The 21,873-nt window shown below is 44.6% G+C and overlaps 1 protein-coding gene across 7 annotated transcripts in view; it reads left to right on the forward strand.

The window, feature by feature from the left end:
- Nucleotides 1-38: 38 nt before the first annotated feature.
- Nucleotides 39-21,873, forward strand: part of EXD3 (exonuclease 3'-5' domain containing 3) — a 304,670-nt gene continuing 282,835 nt past the window's right edge. Inside the window, exons 1-2 of one of the 7 annotated variants that reach the window (XM_054220222.1) lie at nucleotides 39-144; nucleotides 8,467-8,533. Coding sequence is in view for 3 of the 7 variants with exons in the window: in XM_054220224.1 (XP_054076199.1) it covers nucleotides 7,782-7,867; nucleotides 8,467-8,533 (153 nt within the window). In the remaining 4 variants the exon portion in view is untranslated. The other 6 variants (XM_054220219.1, XM_054220221.1, XM_054220224.1 and 3 more) reach the window with 6 other exon arrangements.

Raw genomic sequence — 21,873 nt, forward strand, 5'->3', positions numbered from 1 at the left:
GACAGAGAGTGTCGCGGCCGGCTGAGGGCGCGCGGTAACTACAGGAAGTACGGTGGGCACCGAGAGCGTGGGACCTCACCTGTCCGGACTTCGGCAAGGCCTTTGGGACGGCCCCCGCTGCGTCCTTCTCTCCAGGGCGGAGAGGTAGGGACCTGGTGGGGGGAGTGTTCGGTGGATAAGGAACTGGATAAGGAGAAGCTCAACAGGAGCCGGCAATGCGCACTCGCAGCCCAGAAAGCCGACCGCATCCTGGGCTGCGTCGAAAGAAGGGCATCCAGCAGGGCGAGGGAGGGGATTCTGCCCCTCTGCTCCGCTCTGGTGAGACCCCACCTGGAGTGCTGTGTCCAGCTCTGGAGCCCTCAGCACAAGAAGGACATGGACCTGTTGGAGCGGGGCCAGAGGAGGCCCCGGAGATGCTGGGAGGGCTGGAGCCCCTCTGCTGTGAGGACAGGCTGAGAGAGCTGGGGGGGTTCAGCCTGGAGAGGAGAAGGCTCCGGGGAGACCTCAGAGCCCCCTCCAGTCCCTAAAGGGGCTCCAGGAAAGCTGGGGAGGGGCTGTTTGCAAGGGCATGGAGCGACAGGACGAGGGGCAATGGTTTAAACTGGAGCAGGGCAGGGTTAGATTAGCCATGAGGAAGAAGTTCTTTACACTGAGGGTGGTGAGGTGAGACACTGGCCCAGGTTGCCCAGAGAGGGGGTGGAGGCCCCATCCCTGGAGACATTCAAGGCCAGGCTGGATGAGGCTCTGAGTGACCTGATCTAGTTGACGATGTCCCTGCTGACTGCAGGGGGTTGGACTGGATGCCCTTTAGAGGTCCCTTCCAACCCAACACAGTCTATGATAGCGGCGCCGCCGCGCTCCGGTAAATACGGTAAACCCCTCCCGCTCCGGCCCCGCCCCCGGCCGCTGAGGCACCACCCGGCCCCGCCCCTCGAGCGTTGCTAGGGGCGACCTCGCCCCCTCCGTGCGGCGGTGCCCGGGAAAGGGGCCGGCGGGGCGCGGGACCCGCTCCGGGGGTTCCGGGGCCGGCCGGGTCCGCCGCGGGCGCGGAGGGGCGGGAGCGGCGGGGAAGGGTTTGAGCGACGGACGCCGGCGTTCCCGTCGCCGCTTCCGGGTTGGCGCCAGGTGAGTGGTCGGTGCGTGCAGGGGAGAGGCGGGCAGCGAGCACCCTGCGGGGTCATAATTATCAGTAATTACGCGCTCCGGAGCTTTGGCATAGCTACCGTACGTGGTGTACAGGTAACTGGAGTGAGTTAATTACAAGTTGTCGAGGGCAGCCGAGGGAACGTCCGTCAGTCCCGCTGCAGGCAGCAGCCGCAGCGGTTTGTTTTCACACCGCTGAGTTCGCAGCCCGTTGCCTGAGCCGCCTGGGCCCGGCTGGGCGTGTGCGGGGACGGGCAGGACAGCCGAGGGGTGGAGGTGTCACCGGTACCGACCACACCTGCGGGAAGGCTAAATGCGTTGTAGGAAAACAAAAAAAAAGCAAGTTTGTTAATCTCATGTCCGTAGCAGGAATGAAATAAAATGTGCAGTAAAACTTTGTAAATAATTAGACACTATAAATACAGTGAATGTGGACAACATATGCTTGACAAAGAGTTTTCCCCCTCCCGTGCCTCGGTGTTCCTTCTTGAGGGGAGATGTCAAGATCTGATTGAGTCAGTTGATGACACAGTTAGTGTCACATACTTTACGTTCTCTGAGGAATTTCACTCTAGTGCGACCTGACAATTTAATTAAACAAAGGTGGCGTTGTAAGGCTTGCGTTGCAAGGCAAATTTAAGAATGATCTTAGGAACAAACCCTGCATCTTGATCGTTAATTGGAAGACATAAATGAGTGGGCTATTTCCATTCCACTCCTCCACTTACTGGTTCTTTGTTCACATATTAATACTGATTTCAGTTATCCAAAAGAAGGTTTATCACCTTTGTTGTTAAAGTTTACTGATGGCAGATAGGTGAGATGATCAGTGACAAAATGTTACTGCTGTAGCCTGGTCTGACTGTCCTGACTGTCCTGGTCAGATTGTTCCAAATGGGAGAAGGATCTTAATACAATGAAAAAGACTGTGTAAAGTCTAGGAACCACAGTGGCTTCCCACCAGAAACAAGGAGGTGGCAGAGAGTGACTTCCAGGATTTAGTTGCATCAGTGACACAATTTGAACTTCACTGTTGTGGGAATAGTTGATTTGATTGTTGTTTTTTCTTTTTTAAAAGAGAATCAAGTTGGAGTGATCATGTGTGTACGCCTGGTGGTGTTAGAATGGGCTACTGGAACATAATCTCCAATTATGAAAATACTGGAGAGTTCAGAGGAGGCCACAAAAATGCTCTGGTTCTGGAAAACAAGCCCTGTAACCGACTTAATGAACTGAGTTTATTCAGGCACATCCAAGAGAAGAGGGCTGAGAAGTGACTCAGCCACTCTGTGGAAATCCACGCCTATGGGAAAGTTATGTGATAGCTGAATATTTTCAGTCTTTCCAAGAAAGGCATAATGGGATCCAGTAACTGAAAGTCAAAGCTACACCAATTCCTTTAAATGTGACACAATTTCCTAGCAGTGATGGAGGTTAATTATAGGAACAGTTTATAGGAGAGGTTAAAGGCTTGCCATTATTTGGAGCTCTTCAGCTGAAACTGTTTCTATTTTGAAGATAAGCTTAAACCTGAAATCTTGGGCAACTTGCTGGTGCAAGGGTGCCCGTGTGATTGAGGGGAAATTGGTGAGGTTATCACTGAGTCACTTGGGACTCTTTACTTCTTAGGCCACTTGACTGCAGAAATAGCAGATTGTATTTTTTTTAATGTTGCTTAAACGTCTGTAGTTCTAAATTAAGATAGGTTTAAGCAATCTTACGCTTTTGGATGAACCTCTGCTTCAAGGGGGAATTCCACATGCTGTTTTTACAGGGGAAAGTTAGATTAGGGTAGCGTATTTCTTCCTCTGCTGTTCTTTAAATCATCAGTTTGGCCACAAAGAGCACACACTGAGTTGCTATACTAGTCCAGAGAATCCCCTCCCTTATTTATCGTGTCTTCTCTGTATTTGTGTGGTCTGATCCAGCAAAGTCTGATTTGTTAAGGCATCAAACGAGTTTTTCACCCTCAGCAAGAGCATAGTTTTCATGCTGGGACTTTCTGCTGGCACTGGTTTTATCTCATCGGGTTCTTCTAAAGGGATTTTGGCATCTATTTGTCTCAATATATTGTTTCAGTAGGACGAGAGTGCTTTCAAGATAGCAGGTTTTATAAAAGCATATTGGATGATAGGGGCAACTAAAGGTTCTGTTGACTCATTCTGCAATTATGACTTTTAATTAAAATTCCTATATAAATAAATACATCTCCCTGTGCTTTCGTGAATAGCGAAACTGCCTCTTATGTAGCACTGTGCGTTTTGGTGTGCTCTGAGGGCTGGCTGCCTCCCTGGTTTTGTATGGAAACAGGCACCTGCCCTTGGCCGTGTGTCAGCTTTTGGGCACAAGCGTCACTAATAGCCAAGGCTTCTGGTTCCATGGTTTTTCTCACTGTATGCGCAAGCAATAGAGTGGAAATAGTCAAATTTTAACATGTGGAGTAGAACCAGCAAAATGCTGGTGTAGAAGCAGCAAAACAGATATTCTGGCATGTAAATGATCCATCAGAAAACTTATTTGGAGTTTTTAAGGCACTAATGCTGCCTGTTAGAAATCATAACACTCACCTCCACAAAGTTTTGTTGGTTCTTACAGTTTAGCAGTTGCAGCAAACTTTTCTCGTCTCCCTTTGTTGGGGGAGCTGAACACGCTGCTCGTACGAAACCGCGTCAGAGAAACGCGCGGTGCGCAGAGCAGGCGCAGAAGTTCAGGACTAAACTGCAGCACTTCGAATCGTGCCTTTTACAGCGACACAAAGTAGTGTTGGTCCTTAACGCAAGGCATGGCAAACAGGAATTGGCAAAGCTGGAACAAGCGGAATTTCTGTTGTGCTCCTGGGGCAGGCTGGAGAGAGGTGGGAGGCAGAAGCGGGTGGTGTCTCTGTGAGCACACTCGGGGCTGGGAGTTCCCTGTTCAGCCCTGCAAGGAAGCTCTGTGATGTTACAGCTCGGATCTCAGTGCAGAGGTAGAGTTTGCAGTTGGTAAGAACGGTAAGAGGAGTAGGTCTGTGCGTTTATACTCTTTGGCAAGTGTCCTGGTTTGAGGTAAAACAGAACCAATTTTCAGTAATTTTACTTTTCAGTTAAACCTCTTCTGACGAACTGAACTTTCTGAAATTAACGGCATATTTTTCCGACAGCATCTGCCCACAGAGTGATAAGACCTGATTGTTTATAGTTTGTGCCAAGGAATGGTATGCAGAGAGGCTCTTGCTTACACTTATTGCTATAACAGCCAAGGTCAGCTCACTTTGTTATTTGCCCCCTTGGAGGGTCAGAAGTGGAAAAGCGCAGAGGGGCAGGGAGGAGCGGACGGGACAGGTGACCCCAAACTGACCAGCGGGGTGTTCCGTCCCATCTGCATCATGCTCAGTGTAAAAGCTGAGGGATCAAAGGGTCAGGTTTTTTTTCTCAGTGCTGGCATCCGAGGAGGACCCTGTCTGTTTGTCTGCCTTTGATCCCGATCTGTGCGTTCCTGTATCCAGATCTGGAATCCAGTTCCCGTCTGTCGCTGAGTCCAGTCTGGGACTCCGCAGTGATGTCATCGTCATCCTGGGAGCTTGATACAGTTTTGAATATATTGTATATACTTCATTATTTTCTTTTTATTATTTTCTTAATATTTTCATTAAAGTAGTTTTGGGGGTTTTTTTAAACTCGGAAGTTTCTTCTCTCTCTCATCCTGCTCTCCCTGAAGGGAGATGCTCTCCCGCCTCTGAAGGGGACACAAGTAAAAGGGAACATCTGTCCTTCGTTTCATTGGCCAGTCCAAACCACGACAACAACCAAAGCAGTTGCTTCTGTGAATAAATAATTTTACCCAAACTTGCATTAAGTAACTTGCTGAGGTGTGATGTAGCTGGAGAGGAGGAGGGATGAGGGGACACAGGCCACCCCTGGACTAACTAAAGAAACAGGTTGACAGAGACATTTTATGGGAATTAAGAGTGTTCTTCTCCTGAACCAAGTTTTAATAATTTGATTCAGAAGCCAATTAGCGAGTTTGTCTAATATGCCTGTACCTTTAAAATAAAAATTCTGAATTCTTTTGTAGCTGCCTGAGGATGGTCGATGCTATGACAGCCTCCTCGAGCAGCTGTCCTGGTGGAAGGGGTGGCCATAGGGGCCTGAGCGGCGTGTGAAAGGACCAGAACTACGCTGACGGAAATAGGAGACCCACTAAGTGCTGAACATCTTGCTATTTCACATTTTCATCTTTTAATTGAATAAATGTGTCATAAACATTTATTGTGTAGGAAAAACTATGGTAGATGTCTGTGATAAAAGTCTGAAAAGTTCCTGTAGGAAAAATGAAAGGAGAGTGTGTACGTGTGGGATAAGGGGGGGCAGAAGAGAAACTCCAGTTAGGTTTCTATCAGAAGAGAGGTCTGGAAAGCTGCTTTCCCAGAGGATAAAAGTTTTATTTCTTTTGTGAACCCTCATGAAGGTTTGGTGTTGCAACATGAGCAAATGGCATTAACTGGGGCCTGGACAGTGTGAGCCTTGTCCAGATGTTTGCAGTCAGGAGTAGGGTGGCGTTTGCAGCCCAGAAGGCCAGTCGCATCCTGGGCTGCATCAAAAGCAGCGTGGCCAGCAGATCCAGAGAGGGGATTCTGCCCCGCTGCTCCGGTCTGGGGAGACCCCACCTGGAGTGCTGTGTCCAGCTCTGGAGCCCTCAGCACAAGAAGGACATGGACCTGTTGGAGCAGGGCCAGAGGAGGCCACGAAGATGCTGGGAGGGCTGGAGCCCCTCTGCTGTGAGGACAGGCTGAGAGAGCTGGGGGGGTTCAGCCTGGAGAGGAGAAGGCTCCGGGGAGACCTCAGAGCCCCTTCCAGTCCCTAAATGGGCTCCAGGAAAGCTGGGGAGGGGCTGTTTGCAAGGGCAGGTAGCGATAGGACGGGGGGCAATGGTTTAAACTGGAGCAGGGCAGGGTTAGATTAGCCATGAGGAAGAAGTTCTTTACACTGAGGGTGGTGAGACACTGGCCCAGGTTGCCCAGAGAGGGGGTGGAGGCCCCATCCCTGGAGACATTCAAGGCCAGGCTGGATGAGGCTCTGAGCGACCTGATCTAGTTGAAGATGTCCCTGCTGACTGCAGGGGGGTTGGACTGGATGCCCTTTAGAGGTCCCTTCCCACCCAACACATTCTATGATTCTAGGGTGTCTTTTCCCAGCTGTGCTAACTGCCTGCTGCAGGACTGGGGCAAGTAATGCTTTATGGTCTGCAGAGAAAAATCAAGCAAGAAGACCCTGCTTACATAATTAACAACTTATTTTGTCTCAGCTTTGCCACCTGTTTGGGATGATGCTCTGGGCATAGTCCTTGTTGTTGGCTCTAAGGAGAAATAGACCTGTTTGAAGGTTGGAGCGATTGCTACTGTCAAAGACCTTTGTAACGAAAAAAAATAAATCATATGTTACTAATTTTTATAGAATAATCCTTTTTGCAATGTGTTCTGCAAGAAATAGGTGGACAGATGAAGCTAAAGAGAGGTTAAGTGTTTTCGAATCTGATCGTACCAGAAGCAGCTAAAAATCCTTCTACTTCTGTCCCATCACCTATACAACAGGAGAGTCCTGTTCCTTCTCTGACCAGTATATCCCACTGGCACGAAGCTGTGTGCTCCCTGTACAGTTGCAACACTGTGGATCTGGAAGCAGAAGGAAATTGCTAATGAAGAAAAAGTAGATACAAATAATGGAAGAATTAAGCAAAGGAAAGGAAGTTCCAGTTTATGTTGTCTGAACATTTGAACAGCAGCAGCACTAGAATCAGTTTGAAGCTAATATCTAAGGTGTGGTTATGGTTGGCGTCCTGGTGCAGAACTGGGAGCTGCTGTTCCCTGCCTGTCCCCGCTAGTGATGGCGCCTGCTGAAACAAAAAATGGTGTAAAAAGCCTCTTTTTATGTTGTAGCACAGAAGCCAGATTCTCTGCTCAGTGTTGGTGAAAGCCTAGCTGCAGGTTTATGGCAGTACAAGTGAGATCTGCCTCCTGTGCGTTGGACGAAGTGCGTGTTGCTCAGCTCAGCATTACCGTGGTTCTTGTTGTACGTTACCAAGAGCAGAGGAGCTTCTAGCTCTACGTGTATTCCATGCATTTAAGTAAATTCCTCTTTACTACCTTTCTGGCTCTGCGAAGGATATGGTCACGCTTGTTAAGTGTAAATGTATGACTACTGTGATTTCAGGCTGTTCTTTTATGATTAAAGTAATGCTGTGTTTTCCTATTTGATGGCAAGCTACACCCATACAATGTGATTTATCCTTGGCTGTTGCTCATCTGCCTTCAAAAAGCAGAATACTTTGCAATACAAGGGGTTACCGCTATAGCTATACATGTAACTGTGTGGCTTGGTTGCTAATTTCAGACCTTTTTCTGCTCTTAGATTTTTCCGCATTTTTTCTTCTTCTGTGATGACACTTTCTGCTACATGTTTCAAAAGGCACTTTATGATCATTTTTGATTTTCACACAAATTGTTTGGGTTACACGTTCATGAAAGAAAAGTCTTTTTTTTTCCAATCATCCAGGACACTGCCTGTCTCTCCACTGTTGATCTTTTTTAATGTCAAACTCTGCCTGAACCTCCTCAAGGAATAAGCTGTTATGTCAGGAAAAAAGTTGGCTGGAACACAGCCATGCTGGGAGGAATGTTTGAAAATGCGAGAGCGAGCACAGGAGGAACTCTGCATTGCTTGGGAAATGCTGTATGGAACCTCTCCATGTGGGTTTTCTTAGGTTATACAATTGCCTGGAAATTTTCGGAAAATATTCCCTGGGGACTAACACCTGCCACTGTTAGAAAGTAAAGGGAATTGGTTTCGCTTTTTGAGAAGGGGGGTGCAGTTTTGCTTTACAGGATAAATAGCTGCTGTTTCAGAGTGTGCAGAGCAGGTTTTTATTGGCCGTGTAGTTGAAAGCATTATTGTCTGGTTTTTGTTTTGTAAGCAGTAGTTGCCACTGGGTCCTTGGGGTGGATGGGAGTGGAGGTTTCCTGATGGTGTTGTCTTTGTTAACGTGGATAACCTGCGTGGATTAGGACGATGGTTCTTGGAATGTTTTTTAACAACAGGATGGTGTTCTTGTTAGTCTTCTGTCACTCTTAGCCACAGGATCTTAACGTTACAGTAAAGAAGTAAAAATGTTGGCAGATACGTAAGGCTCCGGTTGAAGAACACATTTGATGGCTGCCAGTCTCTGTCGTTCCCAGGCAGCAGGTAGCGCGGTGCCTCAGTTAGGGTTGCATTGAGCCGAGTTTAGGTGTCATGTTGGTCAGCGTACAAAAAGTGCGGCACGTTAACAGGCCTGTTTGCTTCCTTGCAGCTCTGTGGTGGGAGCGGAGTTCCCCAGACATCCCTCGGCAGATAAACCCTCCTGCCCTCCTCCCAGGGTGAGTCTGTCTGGACGTGCGTCTGGTGTTTGACACCATGGGGACAAAGGCCCCATTTGGCAGGGTGGGGGCAGCACAGCTTAAGGAATTCCTGGTCCTTGCTCGCCTGGCTTCTCGCTTGATTGCTCTGTCGATCTCTTTCACCTTATGCTCGTAGCTTGGGTGTTTGGGGGACGTAGCTTGGGTGTTCGGGGGACGGCGGCGCGGGGTGCCACGGTGCAGGGCAGGGGGAGGATGCGGGCACACTTGCACAGGCTGCTGCGGCTGTTCTGGTCCCACCCCGGGCAGCAGCCCCCTCATTCTGTATTTCTAGGTATGTTGTTTAAGTGGAACAGGTCTATTTGGACAATTTGACATTGAGATTATTAAAATTAATATATTTTCTGAGGATCAGTATCAGCTTTTCTGTGCGGAGTTTGTTTCTGAAAGTAATACAAACATGGGTCTTTTTGCAGGATGTTTTATGAGCTTATGTGGGTAGGTGAAAGGGGACTTGACAATAAACCAAGTACCAATTGTACAAACTTAGAGCAAATACTGTTTCATCACTGTAGTTTGTGTGGCCACTCTCAGATGAAGAGATTCTTTCAAATAAGCAATATTTTATGGTACGGCAGGGAATAGATTTATGACGATTCCATTTTGATTTGTGAACTTCATTCATGATATTCCCTTGTATTTGTAAAGATTGATTTAACTGCATGTTGAAAAGTTACCCAGCAGTTCCTTATGGATGAAGTAGATTGTGTAGAACTCAGTTTACCTTAAAAAGTTGTGCTGGGTTTGCTGCTCCGGGAGCGCATCTGATTCCGTATCCTTTCTTCTCTCAGAGTGGGCGAACTGTGATCTTTGTCTTTAGAACCACTGCCTGCCGAGATGTTTACCAGTGAGGGCCTGCATAATACAAGGAAATATAAAATGTCTGTGCAGGAGCAGTCTCCAGTTAGTGTGTATTATCTGTTTTCCCCTTTTGTTCACATGGAAACAAGGCTTGGTGTTTAATGAGAAATTTCTGGAAAGTCTCATTTTGGGTTTTTCTAGTCTCCCTTGTCCGTGTTCTGAAGTGCCGCCGCAGCTTCGTTAGAGGGCACTCGTGAATAACAGCACGCAGCGTTCGCCACGGACTCTGCAGGGAAAAGTCCCGATGCAAATGTAATTTGCCGCCCCAGAGCAGGAGGTATGGAGCTCGAGATGGATTGCTCTATATACTTTGCTCTTTTGTGATGCAGGGCAAGACTGACTACGTTGCAGGCTGATTTAGTATTTGTGCTGGAACATAGCAACAATCCATTAGGTAATTCACTACAGTTTTCCAACTGTGGATTAATTAATTTAAATAACTTGTTTCTCTCATGGCCTTTACCTCATAAACTGCCTTGATCCTAAATATACGTCCATTTTAGAACCTTTTTTGTTTTGTTTTGTTTTGTTGCTATCATCTTAAAAAAATAAATCCTTTAGAAACAGTAAGTTGCTTCAGAAACTCGGGTTTTAATTCCAGCCCTTACATCAGTTCCGTCTGTGCCTTTGACAAATAGCTTCTCGTGTCTTCTTTCACTTGCCCTCTCTAAGACAGAGGGTAATGATTTTTACCTTGGGAGAATTAATCAATGTATATACATGCGCTTTGATATCTGAAGTGTTTCAGAGTTTTTTAAAAATATAATTAAAATATTGAACCAAGCAGGAGTCAGGGAAGATACATTTAAGACCACGGTATTTTGCTCAAATGCTTTGGTGCTTCTTCTGTTCTGGCAAGATTATAGAGCCACATCATTTGCATTACTTTTGACTTTTCTTGATGGTTTTAGTTTTTTTGTCCAAGCATTCTTTATATGCAGGAGTCAGATTGTCTGTAAACATAAACATAATCTTAACTTTGTCCCAAACATACCTTGTTTTGCTTTTAAAGAAGCATACCAAACCGGTGTAACTTGAAACGTTTTTCTGAGCAATTAGCACTGAATCATACCGCACTGGATAGGCTTGGCAGAACTGAGGAGCGTGTTTCCTATGCTGGAACCATGCCTACATAGCATAAACCTCAGCTTTAATATATTGTTTTATTCAGCCTCTAAATTCCCACTTCTGTGTCTAGCGTTACTGCTGGTAGCTGGGTTCTGTGTAGCCACTCATCGGGAGCGCTCGTGTGCTGCTCCAGGGTGCGAGAAGAGGCGCTGCGTGGGGATGGGATGTGAATGTGCTCACAGAACAGGGCAGTAACAGCTATGGACAGAAACCAGTTGTCTGGCTGACTGACCCCTCTCCTTACTGGGAAGTATTCCTTCCAGCTGGGACCGGCATGTCTTTCTTAGCAGGGGCTTAGCTTTACTCCGAGGTGACAGCTTTAGCATCTCTGCGTTAAAGATGGTAGACATCGGCAACCTGAGAGTTTATCGAAGCAGATTCTGTGCCACAACCTTTGCTTGGTATCCTAAAGAACTATGGCCATGAGACTCTGCTTCTCCAAGATTAAAGCAGAATAATAAGAAAATGTTAATTGTCAGGCCATCTTTTTCCTCTCCTAGTTTTTAATCTCCTCTTGCACCTTCCCTTTCTGTCCCGCTAGTATGGCTCCTTGATAGCTTTTTGGCAGAGTGGTTGCTTGGAGTAAGGAAGGACGGCTGAGATGTTCCTTCTGAGGAGTTCTTCAGTGTCTGTCCCAACTAGAGGGTACCTGAGGAGGCAGCAGAAGCTGAGCTGAGACATGGTTACCATGTGGGTGGCTGCAGATGTATGGAATGAAGCGCTGCGGAGAGACTCCTGCCGACTTTAAGGCAGTTGATTGGAACAAGGTGAGCAGCTCTTGCAGCGAGGTCTTGGCTCGGCAGCCTTGCCAAACAGCTGCTGGGCTCCGTGCCGGCACAGTAACTGGTCTGCTTCCCATCTCCCACCGCCTCTCGTGGGACGGCGGCAATAGCAGCATCTCTGGGGCACAGGCAGTGGGTCAGGGAGTGTGGGCAGCCCAGAGCTCACCCCGGGGCTGTTGTGGACCCCTGGATTGTGTCGGGGAGTTGGGAGTAGGGCAGCAGGCAGGGCAGGCTGGACGGTCAGGCTGTCAGGGATGGCACCCGAGTGACCGCATCAGCTCTGGTTTCTGAGGACACTTTTATTTGCCTGACCGGCAAATGGAAATTAAGGTGAAATGGAATAAATAAGGGCTTCCCTGCTAGAAAAAACCAGTTACTGACCCTAAAGCATTTTCATCTGCGGGGCTTTGGATTGTATTTTTAATGGCTTTGAAAAGCTCAGTTCTTGTCATTTCTGTAAATGATATTAGAAATGACATTTTGAATGACAGAGGCTTTAGCCAAAATCTTCACCCCCTTAGTGTTATGTTCTGTCCATTTGTAGATGCCCTCTCATGTGTTTTATCACACATGTAGTTCGGGCGTTCTAAAACATAATAGTAATCTAGCAGCCAGTGACATCTACAGAACGTGCTGAAGAGGAGGTCCAGCGTGCTTGCATGAAATGCTTTCTTCCAGTGTTGAATAGCATCTCCTACAAATATCTTCTCACACAACATTTTTGTGGAACTGAAAGTTTATTTTTGTGATGATTTATGTTTTGATCTTTGTCAGTCTTTGAAGACTAGATGGACTTGTGTGTTGACATGTTTGCATGGGTTAGCCAATGCCATCTTCATGGCATGATGTAGTAAATGTAATTAGTAAATGCTAGTGTCATCTGTGCTTTAGCTCTGAAATCAGTTCCAGGTACCATCTGATTTTTATTAAAAGACGGCTGCAGTTCTTGGTCCCGTCTATAGTTACAATCAGTTGTACTTAAAATGTTCTGCCAAGTCCTCCTTAGTTTTCTCTGTGCATCAGCAGCAGCTTGTCTTTTTGGGATCTGGAGACCAGATCTGTGACTGTAGTTTCTTGAGCATCTCCCTCCCGTTAGCCTAACTCCAGATTGACGTTCTGATATGGCAGGTTGTTGTGTTGCTCTCAGAAGATGTTGTGGGACAAATTGCTGTCTGCCGTGGGGAGGGAGCAACCACTGGAGAGTGTTTCCAGCTTAACTTAGAGTGAAGAAGCCACTACTAGTAGAATTTAGGGTAAGAAGTAGTATGTGTGTTTATAAAAATACAGGAGAGGAACATAATGGGGGATAGCATAAATTTAGGCTAGTCTTCTGCCTAATGTAATAATGTAAATGGAGTAAGCAATTTTTCTTCCTTTTTTTTTTTCTTCCCTTTTGTCTTCCTTTTTTCTTTTCTTTTCAGTAGAAGCAGTTTAGCTAAGAGGACAGTGGTGCTGGCTGGCTGACTTGTCAGAAGTTTAAGCGCCAAGAAGTAAATATTTTTAAATCAAGCAAATGTAAAACTTTGGGGATATACTTAAAACACAAAAGAAAGAAAAAAAGAACAAAACTGAAGAAACCCTTTTGTGTACAGTGTCCAGAGCAATTTTAAATGCTCTTGTTCCATGCCTAAACAAATGGTTGTTTCAGCTAAAGAAAAATCTTTCTTATTGATTTATTACACCAATTTAGATATAAGCCCTCTGTGCAGGATTGTCAGTTTAATAGAACAGCTTTCTTTCTCCTTTCAGATTTAATCCACATGTTGTTGTATCAACAGAGCCTTTGTCTCTGCTCAGTTATGAGTTATCCTTTTTTAATAAAAAAAAAAAGTGAAAAAGTGAAAACACATGTTTTTTAATAGCCCTATTACAAAAACAGCATAGGATGACATAGGGAGAGGTGACCATCAAATAGTGAGTATGATTTGTAGGTGACTTCAAAGTGGTGCTGCAAATGAAGGAGTGAAAAATGGACCTTTCAGGGACTGTGGAAAGCCCAACAGTGACAGGAGGAGGCAGCATTATCCTTAGCCAGGATTTCCTAGGGTTTTTTCCCCAGCTTGTGCAGTGATGCTAAAGATGGTCTTTTTAGTTAACTCTAATTTCCTTCCTTTTTTTAAGAGGGGGACTTATCCAGAGGTGTATGTAATTCACGTTTCCTTCCTTCCTGCCTCCCTCCCCTGCAGAGAAGGATTTCTTTCTTGGACCCCTCCTGTTTTCCAAATGGAGAGGAATTACTCTCAGGAAACTCATGAATTTGGTATTATTCTATACTTGGTTTCGTGAGAAAACATTTATTTGTGTATCAATGCTTACTTGATGTCTGCGTGAGGGTTCAGAAGCGCATGTTAGAGCCGCTCAGTAAAGCAGTTCACTACATTGTTTAATTATAACCTTTTCTAGGACCGTATCACACAACTAACTCCTGTTGCACCATGAATCAGCTCTGAAGATTTACTTCAGTACGTCCTGAACTGGCAGCGTGGTGGGCTGGATGCAGCCAAAGGCAGAACAGTTGCCCTGGCTGTGTCTTTGGTGCTAGCCTGGTTTCTTCCAGCTCCTGTGTGACTCCTGGCAGTCATCACAAACTCCCTGAATGCTTTTTCAGATGTCAGCACAGCAGATCCCATCGCAAGCGTCAATATAATTATTTGCAGTGGTGCGATTTTAAACGAAGCTGATAGTAACGCATCTTCAAGCAGAAGGAATTTGTCTGGCATTTAAAAAATGTGGCATGATCCTATTCTACTTCTCAGAGTTACAGAAGAGAGTAAGAAAAGATGCACCTTAGAGGCTTTAGCGGGCAGTGATGGGGAAAAGAAGGTTGTGTCCTCGCTGCCTGGCAGGCGGTGAGACTGCAGCTCTGGGGAAGGAGCGGTCTTGCTGTATCAGGCTGATCCCTTGGTCCACCAAGCTCTCCAAAAAAGCCCACAGAACCCTGGGCAGCGTGTGTGCGGACACTAGGAACTGGCAGCATCTTTCAGTAGTACTTGGTCTGGCTTTGTCAGAGGACAGGTAAGCCAGGTGATGGTTAGCAGCCTGTGCTAAAAGAATTAGACTGTTGCTGTTTAAAGCAATTTAGATGCTATGAGATTCTCTGGATGTTAACTCTGCAAGTGTTCCTTGCACAAGAAGAAAAAAAAATCCATCCCTTTGAACATGGCTGTGGAATGCAGACTTACCGGGGGCCGGGTTGTTTTCCTGCAGACTGACCTTTTGTCACTGCCCCTGTTTTTCAGTGAGGGCTGAGCTGAGCATACCTTCCCAACATACGATAAAACATGGACCTTGGGAGGATTATACTCTCCAAGCTCGCTCAGGCGATCTCCTGTCCTCAGGTCTGCATTCTACCAAGTGAAGTTCTCCAAACCTTGGGGTACTAATGGATATTTAGGTTAGGTTTGTTTCCTTTTCAGTTGGTCGCTGTTCTGGATGGCAGCTAGCCATTATTACTTCTCAAAACAACTTAGAACCTGAATCTTTCCAGAGCAGTGGTAAATGAAGGGGTATTCAGCTAGCAAGAACAATTTCTTTATACGTGAATTTTGCAGGGCATTGTGCTATGTTGTGCTTTCACCGAAAATATCCGTGGGCAGCCTGCTCCAACTTTGAAGTTGGCCATCCTGTGAGCAGCCGATTGGGTTGGAAACCTCCCGAGGTCCCTCCCAAACTAACTTACTCTGTGATTCTGTTTTCTGGTAGAGTTCTGGCAAAGCTGCTTCGTTTATATCTCCCTTCATGCTCAACAGCTTTCACCATGTTCCCATCGTAAGCAGTTCTTTAAACTGAAGTGATGTGTAAACATCAGGAACAGTTTCTAAACTGTAACATGACTTTCCTTCCTTCGTAGTGCAGACTGGTTTTTATGCTGCCATATGCAGATGATATGAAAAATCAATTTTCTCTTATTGCTATTTATTAGGAGATGATAACTTTTTTCTTTTTTTTTTGTCCTCAGACACAGATGTTTTACCACGGGGATGTTTTACCACAAAGGATAATTTTCTAAAAGCAAATTGGTCTTTTTCTTAGGTCGGCTTTGTTCCTTTGCACTCTCTCTTTGTTGGGAAGCTGTGGAAGAAGGAAAGGCACAGAGAAAAGAGCCTTGTTGTTATTTGGGTTTTATAAGCCCATATCGTTACTGTAGATTGAGTGAATGTTGCAGTTTTGAATTAAAAACTGACATTAAGGAAAATATACTATTTTAATGGATATTGGTACCTATTATTCAAACACTTTATCTCATACTTAACTTTATGCTGTACAGTATTTCGCTTAAAATTTAAGCATTCGCTTAAGCGCTTTGAATAGTAATGAACTTAATACTGTGTCTTAGTAATTCAGAAACTGCGTGCCTGACAAGGGAATGCTGACAGTTTGTTGGCTTGCTTGGATTTACAATTTTATTCTGAGGGCAGAACAGGATGGTGGGGCAATTAGGTGGAGTTACATATAGCAAATGTATAATTTATCACATATGTACTCAAAACTGAAGTTGACTAATCTTGTAGTTCATGCTTGCTGTACGCTCAGTCTTTAACCTCTCTGTTTAGCTTGCCAACGTGGTGCCAATTAGTGGGACTGTGATGTGGACACTAAGGAATATAACTCACTGCGCATGGGTTACCAAACAGCTCGCAGATGTTAAGCTAATGGTTCTTGGCTACTACCAGCCTGACTTGGATTTCAACCCAGAGGTGAAAGAATTTATTTCTCTCCCATTACCATTTCCCTTGGGCCTTATTGTCCCGAGCATCGAGAATTCCTTCAGCTTACTCTGGAAGATGATGTAAACAATTCCCTCCCCCTTAAACCTGTTCTCACGGTGTCCTGTATGTTCCTTTATTTTGATGTTAATTTGCCACCCTCGGTATTTGTTATTCTGCTGGAAGGCTTTATTATAAATGGTAAATGAAGCTGTAAACACTTAAGCATACAACCGAAATTCTTAACAGGAGAGTGTGGTGCGGTTCACGTACAGTACCTGCAGCTGCGTCTCAGAGATGTGACAAAACGTCTCTCCTAGGATTACTGGCACTCCTTTGAGTAACAAAGGCCATGGAAGGCAGTGGATCTGGCTCGCCTGGGATCCTGCCTGCCTTTGTTCTCACTGCTGGATATTGAACTCTGAAACCTTGTGAAAAGTGTAACTGCAAGGCCCATAGTTTTTCCTCTAGGGATGAGTCAGTGCTGGATAACTGACGGGCAGATTCTGGGGCTCCTGTGGTGTGATTTAGAGCAGTGGGTAGTAGTTGTTACTCAAGACGCTTTAAAATATGGTATGAAATATAGTGTAATAACTGTAAAACGTTCATCACTTTCACCACCAAGTGATAGGTATGATAAGGGGGTCTTTGTCTGTACAACCTTAGTAGCTTCAGAACAAAGGTAGGGTAGTGGAGGGCTCAGCTGAATGAACAATAGCACTTAAATACTTATTGATGCCTAAATCGTGTTTTATAACTCACTGTGTAGTCCTCTGATGTGTTTAACCAGTGTGTGTAATATGAGGGTTGATGCTTTTTGTTCTCTCTCCAGTAACTTTGTCTTTTCTACTTAGAAGATTTAGCCTTTGACCTAAAAATGTTGCCTGTGACATTACGTCCAGCATTCAGTTTTTCAGCAATTTCTTTACCTTGCTCATTTAATATTTTGGTAAAAGGCAGCAGTATTAGCATAGCAGATATTTGAAAAACAAAAATCATACTTAATGAGAAGTTTGCAGTCATAGTTTATTTTCTTACTGACGTGCTATTTTGGGCTGTCAAACTTGATCAGCATCAACACGAACACCCACAGGAAGAGGTGGGAGAGGGTTAAATAACTGTCATAGTTATTATTCAGTGATCAAGGAAAATAAACCGCTTACAAGGTCCTGTTATTTGTTGCTTTTCTTCGAGGTTCTAAAGCAAATGTTGCATTCAGTGATGCATTTGATCCTGAACTTCCAAAGAGAGGAATTATTTTAATTTCTTGAGATGAGCAGATGTCCTGTGGATTCATCTTGATGTTTATATATTTACTAAGAACAACATAACAGAAGTAATGCAAACGTTCTGTACTTAGACAGTGAATAATAGCTAAATACCAGTTACCTTTCTTGAAGAGTAATTAATAACTTTCACATTTTCTGTAGCACGAACAGGGAAAACTCAACATGATGAACCCAGAAACAAGGTGGACTGTCTGCTTTTCCAGAGCGGCAGGTTCTCAAGTGCCAGGTTTTGGGTGACAGGAAACAAAATCCAGCAGCAGTTTGTACCTACATTTGCTCTTCTCTTTCTCAGTATCTAAATCAGTTTCTCAGTCCAGTAGATGCAGCCTTTCTCTAGTGATTCCACTGGCTTTCTTCCCCTCTAGACTTCCACATAGCTCTGTACGATAAATGACTCTTCTTCAGTTTTTATCCTTTCGAGAGGCTTAAGAAGCGCTGATGGTCGGGTCTGTTCTCGTGTATTTTAGTGTGTGGGTTCAGGGACACACTGAAATTATGATGAGTATGGAAAAATTTCAAAGTACGTTCTCATGTTCATATAAGTTTCTAAAATATCTACAAGTTAACCCCAAAATCAAGACATCATAAGATTTCCTTCCTTCCCCTGGTGTTGCTGGCTTAATTAGTCTAGGTTTTGTCCCTCGTCTGTAGCGACTAGTAGAAAATACACTTGCTGTTCTTTTTTTTTTCCTATCATACATATCTGTAACCCTTTTTTGGTGGCAAGTAATAGCAGAAAAATTTCAGAAGTACAGAAGAAGCTAAAATGCTTGATGCAAGAATTTATCAGATAATCATTCAAGCAACACTTCCCAGCTCTTCTTGAACACAGCTGCTTTATAAAGCCACCATGTTTGCTTTGTCAGTGAAAGTTTTCATCATATGACAGATAGGTTTCCCCCTTAGATTAGCATTGATAGAACACGAAAAAAGAAGAAAATTGGACCAAACGTGTAATATTTCTAGACAGACTCTAAAATCTTAAGAAATAACATGGATGACCGAGGGAGTTTGGTTTTTATGTGAGTGTTGAACAGGGCTATGAGAAAGTCGATGGAAGGAAACCCTCAACTGGAACACGCTCGTACCAAGTTAGAGGTTACACAGGAATGACAGAGTAGTTCAAACCCATGGGGGAATAGTCCTGTGTCTAAAAGCTAAGTGTCAGTTCAGGAAAAGAGCTGTATTAATAACAGTCCTTAAGATTCGAAATTTCAGAACTTGTAGGTAGGAAAAGTATAGAATAATACAGAGTATGTAGCTTTAAAGTAGGAAACACAATGGAAAAACACTGGCACCCCACTGCTCGTAGGCATCAAGGACACCTTTGGGAAACATCCGGCCAGGGAATCCAGAGAGAGAAAGATACTTCTGACTTTCTCCTGGGAATTGTGCAGAACTTGGTGCAAAATTTCACTGACGGTGGCCCTCCGTAAGTGTGACCACCCGTGCACGTACAGATCCTGGCAGAAGGAATCCAAGCCAAAAACTTCAGTGGAGTGATACTTGATTTCGAAAGGGAAAGTACATCAGAATGAGGAAGGATGTTAAAAAGAAACTGAAAGGAGCAGTGAAAAGGGTGAAATGCTTGTAGGTAGTGTGAAGATTATTTAAAGGCACTATACTGCAGAGCAAATGCTTTGGCCCTATCAAAAGCTGGTTGAGAGAGAGAAAAGTTATGATGTGAAACAGCAGGGAAGAAAGGCCTTGGAGGCAGAGGCATCCTTCCAAAAGCTGAAGTCATGACCAAGTGAGGAAGACAGAAAAGAACAAACACTTTGAAATGCCAAAAACTTAGGGGAACAGCTTTGAGAAAGTATAAAAAGTAACAGTTCTTTTCCAAATATGTTGGGAATAAGAAGCTTGTCTAAAAGTTTGCAAAACCCTTGAAGACGAGGGTGTGAAAGAATCACTTGCAGAAGATGAAGCAGAAAGAGAGGAGTGCCAGAAAGAGCAAATAAGTTTCTGAGGCATCTACTCTTCTCATGGTTTTTTTTTTTTACCAGAACCCATCTCAAACCCAACTATTAGTGGAAGAACGTTAAAACGCAGTGAACAATAACTGGCTGCAGGCACCAGGATGTTAGAGCCCAGGAGGGCTTCAAGGGAGAAACCGTTGAATTATTAACACTTGTGTGCAGCCTTTCGATTAAAACCCCCTCAGCCCCATTAGAGAACAAATAGATAGGGCTGATACGGTGCCAACTTGCCAGAGAGTTCCAGGGAGCTTGGGGAACGGCAGACAGAAATCTGGCTTTGTATTGTGCAGCGTCGTCAAAAGAATAATATAGATTAGAATTGTTTGGCACGTGATTTTATATGAATATGGAGGAGTCATGTCTTTTGTAAAAGGAAGTTGCACTTGATGAATCTTCAAGGACTTGAAAGGCTCAGCAAACATCTGGATTGGGGTGTTCCAGTGTGTATGGGATCCTCAGATTTTCAGACAGCTTCTGACATGGTCCTTTGCCGCAGCTTCTTAAAGCAGCGGGTCTTTCTGGGCGTAAGAAAGAATGGTCTTCAGTAAACTGTTAAACCCGTTAAAAGGTGAGAAAAAGTGTAGCAGTCGTTGTTGTTCTCATGGAGGGTGGTTACCATTCGAGTGACACAGCAGCCTTAGGAGCCCTGTGCTGTTTAACACTCTCACAGATGATCTGTGGCAGGCAATGGATAGAGAAATAACGTCGGAGTGTTTAGAAGTACTTTGGCATAGGCAACTCTAAAGCTGCAAAAGCACCTACCTTGTGGTACTGTGTGATTCGAAGATAAACTAACAGGTTAAACTTGGCGTCAGTAAGTGTAGAGTAATGTGAGAAAATGGAATTATCTCTGTTTACAGCTCTGGCTAAACGCGGTACTGCCTCCCCCAATAACAGATTATGGAACAGCTTGCAAATGAAGGATGGCGGGGCCTGAGGAAAAGATGCCTGAGTGGGACAGAAGATAAGCGATCATTCCCCATTTCTCTTTCATTCCCTAAAAAAAAAAAAGGTACATCAAATGGAATTGGGAAGTTCAAAATAAATACTTCTTTGCGTGGTGAATGCAGTGTGGCAGCTGTTGCAACAAGACTCTGGTGCTGAGAATTTGCAGGAAAGTGGTTGGATGTATTCTTAGAAGAAAGATCTATAAAGTCTATTTCAGCCAATACCTGGCATGTGGAAATCTTGAGCTACAAGTTGTTGTGGGCTCGGGGAATGTGTTGGGGGATGCAGCTGCCCAGTTCTCCTCCTTAGGCATTGGCCACTGACCACCATCCCAGACCCGATACTGGCTGGGTGATGCCATCTCACGTGGCGTGGCCAGTCTTTGGTGCCTTATTCTCTTTAACTGTATTTTGCTATTTCTGTACTTGTCTCTTCCAGCTACTCCCTCCTCTCTCAGATGCTCCTAAAAAATAAATTTGTTTTTTATGAAAACACACTTTTTTGTCCTTCTTTTTGTTGTTTTTTTTTCTTTCTTTTGTGTAGTACATTGAGTTGTCATGTGCGTAACTTAAGTTTATGGTGTTTGTCTACAGACTTCTTGGACAGAAAATGGAGCTGCTGCTTAAGCATTTCCATATGCGTTCAGCTATATTGTTCAACTATATTCTTCACCTAATGTAACTTGGAAAAATGAACATCTTTAAAGTGTTATTTTTATGTGTTGGTAAAGAGTTAATGGAACTAGAAAATGTTCCAGATCAGTTTTGTCCCTACTGTGGATCCCAAGAAGGCTGTGTCATGTCCTGCTAGTTTTTAAGCAACCTACAGCTTCATCCCTATGAATCTGATGGCCAGTTAGTTGATCCCTCCAGGAGACTTAGTTGAATACAATCCTCCTGACATTGGAACACAGCAGAATACTTGAATGTTAGCAAGTTTTCCATTTATAAGTGAGTTGTTTGTTAAAAGTGGAGACAACAATCCAAACTCTGCCAAGTACATGCGCAGCCCTGCTGGCCTCAGACATAACGTGTTGTCAATTTTGTTTTTATTTAGGGCAGATTTGCAAAGCTGCTGTGTTGATAGAGGCATAAGGGAGCGTGTGATATGTCCCATCTGTGTAAACTCGGTTTTCTATATGCTGTCTCGCACAGATGGTATGCCTTTGTACGGTTTTTTATTTCACGCTTTCAGCTGAAAAAGCCAGGTTTGAGGAGATGTGCTATGTTAATTTGATCACTTGTAAACTCGAGATGTCTCATTCGTGAAGGGGCAGGTGGCAGGAAAGAGTAGTCACCTCTGTCTCCTGAATCCGCCCACGTCTCCCCACCTTTTCCCACTGAGCAGGTAAAACTCTGTCTCCCCTTTTGATTCCATCTGTGGAGTTGAGCCATTTATCGCTGTTGGAAGATGTTAATGGGAGTCCTGACGTGGAGATGTCTCCTTGTCTTCTGCATGAAAAGATGCTTAAATGGGAGTGAAAATTGCGGCAGTTACTCCAATTTTGTCTGCTTTCTAGTTCCCAGCTTTTCCATCACCAGTCGAGGAGAAAGAAATAGGAACAGTGGGGTGAGGTTTGAAGAACCCAGTATTGAGGCAAAGTCTGTA

Source organism: Rissa tridactyla, chromosome 14 (assembly GCF_028500815.1).
Source record: "Rissa tridactyla isolate bRisTri1 chromosome 14, bRisTri1.patW.cur.20221130, whole genome shotgun sequence".
In the NCBI taxonomy this organism is placed as follows: domain Eukaryota; kingdom Metazoa; phylum Chordata; class Aves; order Charadriiformes; family Laridae; genus Rissa; species Rissa tridactyla.